At 35.0% G+C, this 14,118-nt stretch overlaps 1 protein-coding gene across 4 annotated transcripts in view; it reads right to left on the bottom strand.

Annotated features, from left to right (window-relative positions):
- The window catches only part of GEMIN5 (gem nuclear organelle associated protein 5), a 28,289-nt gene extending 14,241 nt beyond the window's left edge, over positions 1–14,048 (bottom strand). For 2 of the 4 annotated variants that reach the window (XM_026696663.2, XM_026696664.2), the window contains exons 1-13: positions 13,790–14,048; positions 12,601–12,755; positions 11,578–11,759; positions 10,107–10,255; positions 9,870–9,986; positions 8,533–8,665; positions 7,823–7,985; positions 6,985–7,197; positions 6,076–6,161; positions 5,126–5,208; positions 4,635–4,771; positions 1,214–1,287; positions 339–520 (exon numbers count right to left, since the gene is read on the bottom strand). In XM_026696663.2, coding sequence (XP_026552448.1) covers positions 339–520; positions 1,214–1,287; positions 4,635–4,771; positions 5,126–5,208; positions 6,076–6,161; positions 6,985–7,197; positions 7,823–7,985; positions 8,533–8,665; positions 9,870–9,986; positions 10,107–10,255; positions 11,578–11,759; positions 12,601–12,755; positions 13,790–13,970 — 1,855 coding nt within the window. In that variant the 5' untranslated portion in view covers positions 13,971–14,048. The remainder of the gene's footprint in view (positions 1–338; positions 521–1,213; positions 1,288–4,634; positions 4,772–5,125; positions 5,209–6,075; positions 6,162–6,984; positions 7,198–7,822; positions 7,986–8,532; positions 8,666–9,869; positions 9,987–10,106; positions 10,256–11,577; positions 11,760–12,600; positions 12,756–13,789) is intronic. The other 2 variants (XM_087924234.1, XM_087924235.1) reach the window with 1 other exon arrangement.
- Positions 14,049–14,118: the final 70 nt, after the last annotated feature.

The raw sequence follows: 14,118 nt of genomic DNA, 5'->3' as shown, positions 1-14,118 counted from the left end.
GTTTAGAACATTAAAAAAATGAATACAGGAAGCCAAAGGGAAAAAACAAACAAATAATACAGAAAATTATAAAGGAAGAAAGGAAAGATGAGATAGAAGAAAACAATTAAGTATTATTGCTGCACTGGATCTTCCTGAATAATATTCTGACCCTTTTCATGAAGAGAGCAATCTATCCATTGTGGACTGGCTATCTTATAGGAGGTGAAGCTGTAAACATGTTTTACTTTAGACCAGAACAATTATTAAACATGTGGTCTTATTCAAAATATTATAGAAGAAGGTGAGAAACAACACTTTAAACAATGACTGATGGCAAGAATTGGAAACATAGTCACCTATGACATTCTTGATATTGTGTACATAAATAGTAGCATTATTTGAACCAGAAGCTATCATATAACTAAGTTCTGGTTGTGTCCCATGGTCGTGATGCCAACGGATAACATTGATAAGTTTATGATGTTGCTGGATGGTACACAGCAGTTTCAAATGAGGAGCCTGAAGTATTTCAATTGATCTGCAAGATTAAAAAGGAAGTATCAGTTAATACAGAAATGGGAGAAATAAGAACTTTAGTCTCTGTTCTTCAAAAACAATTCATACAAATATATTACAATTCCACTCTAAATATGCTGCAAATTGGAATATTTTATTACAAAAGCACAGCCATCTCTATTTGTAAATATGCACATATTTTTGATATGAGTTATATCGGCTTGCATGGTATAATAATTTTATGAATATAGGGATGCCTTAAATCATTACATTTGATGAATACAAAGATTTGGCAAATTTTATTCCATAATATTAAAATGAAATGGTATTAGATAGACACAAAAAGGGCTCAAGCCAGATAGAATCCAATTATTAACCTTGTCAATTATATATTAAAACAGTGATAAGTCAAGAGCATATAGTCAGGCACTCAAAACACATCATGACAACACAATCAGTTAAGTATCTGGAAATGTCGTTTTGTCTGCTTTTACTTTATTTGCTCATGTCTATTGGGAAAATTTCTCAGTGAACTAATTAATTATATATATTTTTAAATCACTGAAGAATGTTATACTGATTCTGTTGCCTAGTAAAGGAGTTCAAAAGATAATTTGTCAAAAAAAATTGAGGAAGGCAAGTCAATATACTTGATTCTCAACCACACTTGCTACTAAATGGCAATTTAGCACTGAGTTAAAATTTCAGCACATACCCATCTTCGTTACCAATAGCCAAAAGAGTACCATCTGGTTTCCAGCTGATTTCTGTATGTGCTGGTAATTTGTGCTACAAGAAAGTAAATAAAATTATAGAGCCTTAATAATACTAACATCCATTTGATAAATAATGTAAAAATAGTCAACTGAAGGTTTTCAGGGAGAATAGAGGAATCAGGGAATTGTGTCAATTTTTACAATAACCTAGCACAGTGTTTCTCAATTTTGGCCACTTTAAGACATGTGAACTTCAACTGCCAGAATTTGCCAGCAAGCCACATCTTAAAGTCACCAAAGTTGAGAAATACTGATCTAGCAGTTACCACCAGACAAAGGGAAAAAAAACAGCTTGATGTGTAATAGTCAAGATATTAGATTAAAAACCTGGAGACCATACGATTTAATCTTTCCTTAGGCTAGATAACTGGCTTGGTGACTTTGAGTCAGTCATATTCTCTCTCAGCCCAAACCACTTCACAGGATTGTTGTTTTGAGAGGTGGGAACATTATGTACATTGCCTGAAGTTTTACAAAGTAAAGGCATATATAAAAGAAATAACTAAATGAAAAAAGCCACCATATAATTTCTATTTATCTAAATTTTGCAGAAAAATTGTTTATTTTTTCAGTCCACAGACAGACATATTTTTTCTAAAATCTTAAATCAGTCAGAAGATTAAAAACTACTCTGTAGGAGGCATCTGACTATGGAGTTTGAACATTTATTTAAGAGTCTCTCATCACAACTTATTTATTTACAGGGTATCTGTCTCTCATTTATATATTTATAAAACAATACAAATACATTAATTGTAAGAACAACTGAGCAATCTGAACAAGTCTTGCATCCCAGCAAGGACATCTACAGTAGTATTTCCCTGAAAATAGACACAAATATCATAAAAACAGCCAGGAAAAATTCAGGAAAAGAGGTTAGCATGAAGTGTACTACCTTCAGAAAGACGTGAGGATGAAAGTAATCTCAGCAAGAGATCAGAAACTATGCTTTCATAATAGTTTTTTGGGTCCACCACTTCTTTATTGGATACTCAACAAGATGTATACTTATTAAAATGAAACATGATATACAATGCAATAAAACAAGTGGCTGAATGCAAATCTCTTGTTTTTCTCAAAGCTATTTGTTCCATTTAAACTTTCCTATGCAATTAAGTTACAAAAACATAATGGCATGATAGATGGCAATTTTTCTACAACAGATAACACAGTAATTTGCTATGATGAAAGTTCCAGAAAGTTCCAGAAAGGACATTAGCGGACCTCGCCCGAGCGCGAGACAAACGCTGAAGAAAAAGAAGAAGAAGAAGAAAGTTCCAGAAACAGTGGATCTGGTCAATCTACTTGGAAACTTTTAAATATTTTCTGAAGTTATAATAGAAGAATGAAATTTTCAAATGTTGAAAAATTTTAAATGTCTAACAGATTTCCAGGGAAGATGATAGAAAAAATGAAGTAGTGCCTTTTGCTTTAAAGATTGGGAAATTTAAGGCGGTACTGAATTTACTTATTAGATTTTTTATTCTGCTCCTTTCTTATATGAAAGTCAGAACTGATCATCTGCTCATGAAAATCAGAACTGCTAATGATTACTAAATCATAACTGTACAGTAATAGCCTATGTTCACTGCTATCCTGGTTATTTGCACCAATTCTTTCTCTCACTAATGCCTATGCTGTTTTGCTTCAGTTCTACTTTAATCAATGGTTCCTTTTTTTCAACCGTGTGTCTCCCATTGTTTCCTTATACCTGTATTTTTCAGACCACTGCCAACACTCCATTTTGATTAGTTTATCTAACATTCTGTCCTTATGTAGTATACAACTTGTACAGGTAGTCATTAACTTACAACAGTTCATTTAGTGACTATTTGAAGTTACAACGCCATTGAAAAGTGACTCATGACTGTTTTCCACATGTATGACTGTTGCAACATCCCCATGGTCATGAGATCAAAACTCGGACACTTGGCAATGGATTCAAATTTATGTCTTAGTCATATGATCACCTGTGTGACCTTCTGACAAGCAAAGTCAATGGGGAGGCTAGATTCACTTAACCAATGTTTCACTTAGCAACAGAAATTTTGGGCTCAATTGTGGTCATAAGTCGAGGACTACCTCTACTGACCTTAACAATGCTGGGAAATTTCTTTATAAAGTTTGATCTTCCTGCAGTTTTGTTGTTCATTGCTTATGTTTTGCCTTTTATTTACATATAACTCTTATAAACCAACACATTTCAAAGCATTCTATCTTATTACTTGCTTAGAATCAAGAAGCTGAAAAGAGTTATATGAACATCACATGATGTATCCCAATCACTTCATCAGCAGATTCTAGACCTGAGCAAATTGGAATAATTTTTATCAGCAAAATGTTGCATATAACAATTACTAATTGTTCCTCAGAAGACTGGTAGTCACCTTAAACAGAGCTGCTGAGGCACACTGGCTAACACAGTAAGGCAGAAAAGTAAGTTTGTGTTGCCACACATAATGCTTGTCATGCCCCTGGTGGAGACTGAGTCTGAGGAAGAGGAGGAACAGCCAACAGGGAGTGGAAGTGTGGCTCCAAAGGTGGTGGCGGAGGCTGGGGAAAGGCAGAGGCAAGCTGAGCAGTCAGAGGACGATCCAGGCCCATCCCCTAAAACATGGTCTACTCGGGAGGAGAGGGCCATGACCCTCTTCATGGGTTGCAGGTGTGAGATCTGCATAAAAGGTTGGACCTGTGGGCTAACAGACGCTGTTGACAAATTAGTGTTTTATTCCTAAAGAAGGTTTATCTTGGTTGCGTTCTTCCAATGGACTGTACCTGGTTATCTTCCTGAAGCTGGCAATTATCTATCCTGGTCTGTTGTGAAACTTTATTCGGTGCGGTTTGTTTTTGGTTTTTGCTTTGTTATCAGCTCTTTGAATTTGAACTGTGTTTCTTTCCTTTGAAATGTTATTTTGAAAATAGTTTACTCCTCCACTGTGAACAATTAAACAGTGAAGCCAAGTTGAAGGCATATATATTTCTGATATACTCTGGGTCATCACAGCCTCACTGTAATCTTGAACATGAGCTATTACCCTTCTTTAATCAAGTTCAGTTCTGAACTTTTTGCTATTCACTTTGAGTGAGTTTCATGCCCCACAGCTTCTTAACAATCTGTACCAGGCCCTCTTCCTTACTAGGCCCTCTACCTGTCTTAAGGTTTTTAATCTCAGTCTGACTTCTTTCTATTTTGTTACAGATGGTGAATTGCCAACAGCCCAGTTCACACAAAACTGAGCATTCTATGCCAGTGTACCGAAAGTTATTCTGAAATCAGACGTTACTTTTTTCTACTTGAAATATAATACAGATGGAGAAATAACAAGCAGTTTTCATTCCTAGGTCAAAATTCTTACACACTTTGATTGAATTTGTTTCCCGAATGAGTTTGTTGATATCATGGGCTTCTCCATTTAGATTCCAAGGATTATGTTGGAAAACAACCCCTTCTCCCGCGCAACTATACAAGGTTATAGAAGGTCTATCACCATCTCCCCCTAAAATAAATAAGAAAACAATTATTTCTTATACATGCATATTTTAATGCAATCAGTATAAAAATCTAAAACTTATTATTTCAAATATCTCTTTTAATATAATAATTACATCACATTTTACTGGATCAAAGCACTATCATGCAAAATAGCTGATGATTTAAATAAATCAAATTACTGCAAAGTGCAATGGTCAATTTGAGTATTGCTAATTATATTATGGAGCAGTTTCAAAACTTGGGAAGATCTTAATAATGGGTGAGGGAGAAGATAATGCTATTTCTAGAGCATTATCACAACATGTGGACCAAGTAAAAAAGTCAATGCAAAAACTATAAACAAATGTATATGACTTACGTAAAGACAGCGGAGGAACTGGAGGTCCCCAAACTAAAGTATACACAGTTTTCTTATGATATGTGCTGGAGACTTGTGGAGGCCTTATAGGAAAAAATATCCAAAATTGGCATCATTTTTTTATTTTATTTATTGTTTTATCATAAAAAAGATAAAATACAAAACAAACAAACCAAAACACTGGCATTTTTAAAGAAACACATGACAATATCTGAAGTAACTTCCTTCAGCATTATTTAAAATATCAATAGAAATGAGGAAAAGTCCAACAATTCCTTTAAGCTAGAACAGCAACATTTTCCACAATCCTACTGCACTCCTTAAAAGTATATCTGGTTGAGCACAGAAGAACAGCATCAATTTCCTTTGTATTTTCTCAATATAAAAAACAGTAACAATATTAATGACCCCCTCTTGATAAAATTCTGCCCTCTTCTGTGACTTCTGTGAAGGATAAGAATGAACAAATAAATGCATTATAATTAAAGAGTAATACTAACTGTGATGCAACAGAACAAATTATGATGAGAACTAAGAAAGAACTGGGTTTCTGGAAGATTTTGAATTGGAACATGGTCTGAAGAAGTTCTTTTAGAAAATTTTCTTAGAATGAACTTGGATTTGGTTTAAATAAAGTAAGCAAATTAAAAACTAAAATGTTAATTCTATGGTTCTATCAAGTCTCTATCCCTAATAACATATGGAATTAGGCTGACACAGTCCAAGACTCTTGCAATAAAAGGTATCTTCATATATTTTGATACCTTTCAGTGCATACTATGCCAAAATCTGGGCAGTTTTGGCTTATCACCTATTGTCATCTGTGATGGTTTACTGAATAGTGAACCAGCCATATGTTGATCATTAAAAAAAATTATAATCAAAGTTAATCATGGTTCATCATTATATACATAAGTAACTACTAATGAACAAACATAGTTATATCTTACTTGTTAGAGTAGGTATCATAAATTCCAACTTTTCCATCATCTGTTCCAAAAGCTAAGCAGCCTTCCTTTGTTGGATGCCAAGCCAGCTGCAAACAGAAATTTAAGATTTCAACACTACTGTCAGAATTGTGGATCAATGCAAATTATATTCCAGCTGCACCGTGTGACATTAACACAACCGATACATAAATATACTAAAATATACTAAAAGTATATCTACACCACCAGAACATATAATATATACTAAAGGACATTTGTTAGCATTCTCCCTGTTCGCCTTGTTCGCTTGCAGAAAGCACCATAAATAGAAAACTAACGATGCAGGATACTCTCTGTGATTGAAGCTACTTTTAAGTAAGCAAACAAACTAATAAATAAAGCGTTACATGAAGTATTCTGACAATTTAAAATAATTAGAACTACATTATCTTTAGATAGATTTGCAGGTGTAGTATTTTTAGAACGTGGTACCATAGTAATAATTACCAGTAAAAGAATGAAGTTATTAAACTTAACGATTCAGGATCAAAGTTATTTATAGCAGTTCATTACATTATTTACTAAATACCACTTTCTAGCGTTGCTGTTAAAAGTAGATTTTGTTTTTTCATTATCTTAACATCTATGCTCAAATTATGCTCAGAATTGTTTTCTTATCTAATGGCCATGACATAAACAGTGATTTTAATTAGTATAATGAAAACAGCAAGCTTTATTATTAATATGTTAAAATAATATTCTTAAAATGAAATTATTTTAAATAAATTTATTATTTCTGACATTTTAATAAATATGTGTATAATTAGCACTCATAGTATATAAAACGTAAGTAATATCCAGTGTAGGAAACCATTGTTTTCAGTGAGAAAATAAAATTTATACTGAAAATAGGAGCAGAACTATACTTACAGCTGTGACTTTGGATTTAATGCCCTGCCAGAAAGTTTTCACATCATAATGATTATTGATTGACATGGTGTTCCACACTCGAAGCATGCTGTCCCCAACTCCAATAGCAAGGCAGCCTGTATCTACAGGTGAAAAGGCCAGGCTGTAAACAAACCCCCCAAGAGAAGGCATAGTCCAACAGCAATTTGAAGTTGCCAGATCCCAACACTTCACCTACAAAGAAAAATAAATAAATGGACCTTCAGTAAAAATTCACCAAGTCAAAAGCTACAGAAAAGTTCAACAGGAGAATTATGAAGATTTTCCAAATAATTTCTGAATGGAAGCACTGATCTGTTCTAAAAGTTAGATTCCTCCTGATATTCTAGGGATAAATACACTAGAATTCTACAAATTCTACAAGTGACAGAAGACTAGATTCAAGGTTTAAAAAGCTACTGTACTATTTGATTCAATGTATTCTTCTGCATGAGAACTAAGATATTAAATGTTGAAGACCAAAATAAAGTGAAGTCCAGTTCCAAAAACTGTGAAAAGGAATCAAAATGAATTGTAATGCACCAAAGAAAAAACAGATTTATGATAGTAATTCAAATGGAAATGCCACCAAACTTGCAAAAATCCCTCACAAATATTTGATCATTTTTCTCTGTAGGCAGATCAGTTATCAGCAATGATATGGGGAAAAATAGAATAAATGTCACACATTCCTTAAATCAGCAGGAAAGATAGATCAACACTGATAGTAGCCTAGCAGGGACATTTGTGGAACCTTCAAATCAAAACATTCTGAAGGACTTTTTAAAACAAACAAGTAAGCAAGACACATGATCCTTACATCTCTGTCCATTGAAATGGAAAAAAGAAGCTGTCTGTCTTCTACTTGCAAAGAACACAAGTTGAAGACTATTCTAGAATGGTTTTGTCCTTCAGATGAAGTCCCCAGGAGTTCCCATTTCCGCTTCCCAGGTTGGGCTAAATCCCACTTCAGCAATTCACCACTATGAAAAATAAACATGCAGAAAGCAAGAATCCATTAATTCATAATGTAGGTTTTTTTTTTTTAAGTATATAATCTTTTACACTAAGTATAGTCATATTGCAAAAAATATTAAATATTTGTAAACAAATATTAACTGCAATGTTTTGAAGGCTATATTTTAAAACAGAAATCCAAAAAGATTTCACACACACAGAATACTCATTATAATTCACAGGGAAATCTTTCTACATCGTTTAAGAATTGGGAAACATGCAACATACAAGTATAGAGACATATACAAAATGTCGCCAAACTAGTGTGCTCCAGATATATTGAAGATGCAATTAACAGAATTTGAGCCTGTATGTCCAAAGCCGCAGGATTCTAGGAGTTGTAATCTTCACACATCCAGAGGGTGCTTTTTGAAATATAAAGCAAATTGCTTAGAGAGGTTAGATGTGTATCCAATAAACACAGAATATATATAATGCTAAGGAATTAATCAACAGCTTCCCTGGACCTATTTTCTTATACTTTTGCCTTTCACTCAGCCATTTGATACTCACCCAAAGCAACTGGAGAGAATGCATGTGGGCTGATTTGAGGGCCAGTGTAGTGTTAACCAAATACGCTCTTTGACCATTGGTTCAACACCTCCACCTCTTCTTTTCAAAAAGGGCAATTTTAAGCTCATTACCACTAGCAAAAAGAAAAAAAAAAGAGACTTCAAGTCTGCCTTAATATCAAAATAAAGGAGAAATTCCAGAATGAAATTTCACTTAATTTTATTTTTTTAAAAAAACCCTTTGCACATGTTCTGTAACATACAGACTGATACAGACATAAATGTTATTGAACATAATACATCTTATTTCTGATTGGATACACGAAATTTAGTTATTTACTAAGTTCAGAAAGCAAAATTTTAATGAATTGTTAAATCTTGTTACGGGGTGGGTGGGGGTTGAGTTTCAACGGAGCAAAGAAAGAAAACGTGCACTTCCTGCAACAGATTACACTGTTTAATTGATGAAACCTGGAGCATGCCTGTTCAGCCTACACATACGAAATGGGCAAAAATAAGGTAAGAGTAGGAGGTAAGGGACCCATCAGAAAACTGGGGCATGTACCATGAAAAGCTTTATACCTTATAATCGGCATCTTGAAAAGCATAAAAAGCCAACTGGCAGCCAATGCCAGCTGTAATAAAATTGATATAATCTGATTATTTGTTAGTACTAGACCCTGAATGACAACAAACTCATTTTGGCAGTTTCATACAGATGTTAAACAGGAGTATCAAGCTTTAAGGCACCTCACAGATAAGAGCTCAAACTCTTCCTCATCATACTGACTGGAATCACACACAGAGGAAGGATAATTAGAACATAGTGCTCCTATTCCCAATTGTTCTAGTCAATCCATAATGATGGTCAATGGTATCACTGAGAGATCAAGAATCAAGACAATTGCAACATTCCCATTCTGGCTCTGCCAGAGGCCATTTACAAGCACAATGGCCGAAGTCATAGTCTAAAGGACCCTTTCTTATTCCTCAGGAATTACATGCTCAAACTCAACCCAGCTAAACCCAGCTAAGATTGAGCCTCAGGCATTTCAACAAGACTTGCCCAGAGTACAAACTCCAAGGGGATCTGAACAGCTTTAGCAATTATCATGTTGGCTTTATTATAAAGAAAGACTGTGCCATTTCAACACATTTAAGCTCACAAAATTCAGAACTGGATGTTATGTTAAATGACATTTGAGGAGGCAGCTCTTTTCTTCAAATTATTTTTAGAATGCATCTTAATTAATAAAAAATTAACTTTGTAAAGAGAAAATAGAGAGAAAAAATACCACACTGTGTTGTCAAAATAATGTATAATTTCTCCAGACTTACCTCTATTTGTATTACAGTTCCATACACGAATGCTCTGATCTTTGCTTCCTGAGGCCAAATAATAGCCTTTTTCTACACCTGCTTCTTCTGTTACGGCTCCTGTAATGGCATCTTCTTCTGAAAGTATTCAGAAATCAGTTAAAAGTAGTATTGTATTTTTTGGTTCCACCATAGAACAAAATATTATTACAAGATTCACACTGCTTTTATATTGCAATACTTATGCTTTGTATATACCTTGGAAATCTTGTTTACTGAACAGAGCATCTTCTCCAAGCACAGGGCACCATGCCAAAGAATGTATTTCATCATCATGACCTCTCAAGCGATGAACAATATCTCCCTTTTTGCTGATGTCCATAACAATCACAATCCCATCCTTATAGCTTGAGATAAAAAGATTTATATTGAGCAAGAAATATTTAATCTCTTAGGTAATAAGTCATGTTCAATAAATAATCCCAATATTAGATGCAGCCCTTTCATGTTTGTAATGTAATCTTTGTTGTTTGTAAGAGCAGGGGGCTAAACATACACCTTAGGATGGAGGTGCTTACATGGGCTAATAAGTGAGAGAAAGTGAGATTTCAGCCCATACGAACTGTAAACAAATGATAATGTTTTTTTTCATAATCTAACATAGAATGTTAATAGTTCATTGTTTCTGCATGAAATTAATTAATCTGAACAGCAAAGCTTGCCAGTTGGATTATTTCTCAACCTGCCAATAATTATATACTGAACACAACAGAAAGCATTCTATGTTCTATATCTGCAGTTATACAGTATAATTTATGGGGAAAAACAGATGCTTCTGAACATAAAGCATATGCTTTTGTGGCATTACATCAGTTTGTAAAATTACTTAATGCAGATATGGAGCAATGCATACTTTAAGTTAATCTGTTTATTTTCCCCATTATCCTAGAAATATAAGTAATTGCAAGAAGATAAAGTAGAATTAATCAGCATTCTAGATTCAGACTAGGGTTGAAATATTTTTCTCCATAATCATATATTTGTTTTATAAATATATATCTCTTCAATGTAATCCTAACTAAAACATGTTAGGATGATTCAGGTCTTTCCAACCTGTATTTAGCCAAAGCTTTCTATATATTGAAATGGCGTATCTGAATAAAAATCTTTACTGTATATTACAATGAAACCAGCTAAAGAATTGATTGCCCTTTGGTAAAACATGAGGATCTATTTTAAAACTCGTGGCCTTTTTATTATTGCATTTATTTTTCCTCCCTTTCTTTAACAAACCCTTTTGTCAGCTCTCTAATTGAGTGTTGGTTGTTAACATAACCAACATTTTTACACTAAGCACTTGTAACTCCCACAATGTATAGAGTAATAACTTCCGATAGTGCTATAAAATTAGAAGTAGGATTGAAACAGAAGGAACTAAAATAATTTGAATTCAATTACTTAATTCCTCACTTGTTACAAACACTATGAAAGTAACACAACACTCCTCATTTTCCCCTAGTATTTGGCAGTAACAGAACAGTTTGGTGAGTGGTTAAACAGGTCCAAATGTTTGAAGCAGATTCAGAAGGCCACATGCAAAAAATGAGGGAGAATTTGATTCATCAGTGAAATGGACACCATTGATAAAACAACACTTATTTCAACCTCTTACTCATGTAAGTATATAGTATTATAAATTATGTCAATTATATAAACATTTGGTCCTTACCCAATAGCTATCAGATTTTCATGGTGAGGAGAACAAGTAAGACTGAATATAGTTCTAGGTTCTGGAAAAAATTGTTGACTGTCATTTCGATTATGCCAGTAACAAATCACTATCCCCTTCTCATCACCTGATACAATAAGATCTTTTGCTCTGGGTGACCAGTGCAATGCAGAAATTGTACTCTAGAGGGAAAAAAGCAGCACAGTTAAAAGGAAAATTAAATGTTGATATTTTTGAGGTTTTGTAAAACATTCGACTATAAAAAGCCAGAATTTAAATTTGCAACTATTTCTCAGTTACTTCCAGAGTTCTGTGGGTGCACTTGTTCACAATCAAAGGCCAATAACATATGGAGATGAATCTGCCTCATATCACTTCCAAGGTGGAAACTGAGACAATGATCTCTATCTCTTTCTTTCTTGAAATAATAACCAGCTATTGACTAGAGTGCAAAATAATTCAAGAGTACTTTATAGAAAGAAATTAAGAAAAATATTTTCCAAACATTTCATAATAACCATATTATATTTTAAAAACATGAAATTTAAGTATCTATGACCTATCCAATCACATATCAATAAGGATGAGAACCAATTCATTTGACAATAAAGGTTTCAGTAATAATCATATTGATCTTTATTTACTCTTAAGATATTAGAATTATCATTATTGATATCAAAGAAAAGCTTTCATCTGGAAAATATATCTTCAGTATCTACGCATCCAAGAGATACGAAAATTAGAAAGAAAGGAGAAAGACAGGTAGCAGGATTCAATAAAATAAACAGACTGCATGACAATTTTTTTTCACATTATCTCACAACCTATCATCCAGATTCCAGACGATATACACACAGTATAAATCTTGATAAATATTTAATTCTATGTTTCTCATAACAAAGATTTCAGTGATGCTTGGCAAACTCAACCCTACAGTTTATGAAAAGTTGCTCCAGAATATAGTAAAATGTGTATCACAACCCAACTAGTGATCAAGAACTACCATTTCCACATGTATTTTACCTGATGTAGTGTATGTTCCATCATTACAGTCAAAGTCTGGACATTCCAAATTTTCACAGCTCCATCATCAGAGCTGCTGGCACAATAGTAGTGTTGCCCAGGATAGGGGCAAAATGTGAAGCCAGAAACTCTTTCAGTGTGGCCTATTAATTCCCCTGCAATGAAAAACATACTACTTATAAAATAGATCCAAGTATTATTTTGAACAATTCTACCCCAAATTAACTTCCCTAATTCCCAGCTAAAGGAACAGCCCATTCACAATGTTGCAATCTTTTTAGGATTTGGATTCAAATTATTTTCAGACATCAGCTCTGCATAATATAGTAAGCACATTTAAAGATACAAAAGTGTACAGCAAAATGTCCACAATGGATGAGATAGGAAGACTGTCTTAATTTGACAAGAGGCAGCCTTTTGGGGCAAGACATTCTGTAGGTCAAGAGGCACAAATGATGAAACCCTTTCTATTATGGCTATCCACCTAATTCTACTTGGTAGGGAAAGTAAGAAGTGGATCTTTGCACATAGACAGACTCTGACCAGGCATGTGTGGCATATTATATTTTTCTCAATCCCTTGGCTTCAAGTTTTAAGGGACCTCTACCAGAACTCCAAATTCAATGTAAAAATAGACAAGAAGTTAGAGCAAAGCCTACTGCTCCTACATAGGGAGATTTCTAAGCCAACTCACGTGTTCGCATAGTGTTTCCAAAATTTAAACAGATACGCTCCCTTCACCAAATATAGTAAGTAATGCATTGCTCCTTCATACAGAGCATATTTCATGTAAGTGAAATTAACAGGTATTACCGAGTCAGTTTGTAAAATGGACCTATGTGCCTATTTTATCTCTATACCTAACCTTATAGCTAACGGTAACCCTATACCTAAATTTAGTTAGCAGGGGACGTAATAATCGTTTTAATAAAGTATGCTGGAACTATAACTCCCAGGAGGCTGGTCTTCATAATTGGAAAACTGGGCTGATAAGTCTGCCGAAAGCTTTCCCATTTGGTCCCCATCCACTGAAGGACTATTTTATTCTGGCTTTTAAGTGGGGAAGCGGGAACTTGCTGTTCTTTCCCAGGACCGCCCTGAGAGAAAGGGCGCAAGCCGCTTCAGGCACCACCGAGGGGGATGATGGAGAAGGACTTCCCCTGCGGACTCTCAGCCTGGAGCCACCTACCATAAAAGGTGGGCGCGGTAGGGCGGACCTCCAGGAGACACACGCTGTGACGAGCCGCGAAGCCGAAGAGATGCCCGTCCTGGGAAGCGTCGCTGCACCGGCTGCAATACCAGTTAGGGGAAGCCGGCAGCACGCTCTCGGCGGCTCCAGCACCCGACACCGCCGCCGCTGCCGCTGCCATCGCGCGAGTGCCGAGGAAGCGTCGCCGTCACGTTACGCTTCCAGGAGGCTCCCGGCAGCGGTCACCACGCACCGCCGTAAAGCCCGCTCTAACCTCCCTCACGTGCTGTCGCAAGGGGAAGCGCCGTTACGGCAGATGCTTTGGGTTA

Source organism: Pseudonaja textilis, chromosome 2 (assembly GCF_049901715.1).
Source record: "Pseudonaja textilis isolate UNSWEBS1 chromosome 2, rPseTex1.2, whole genome shotgun sequence".
In the NCBI taxonomy this organism is placed as follows: domain Eukaryota; kingdom Metazoa; phylum Chordata; class Lepidosauria; order Squamata; family Elapidae; genus Pseudonaja; species Pseudonaja textilis.
This window is presented reverse-complemented; position numbering and strand designations above follow the sequence as displayed.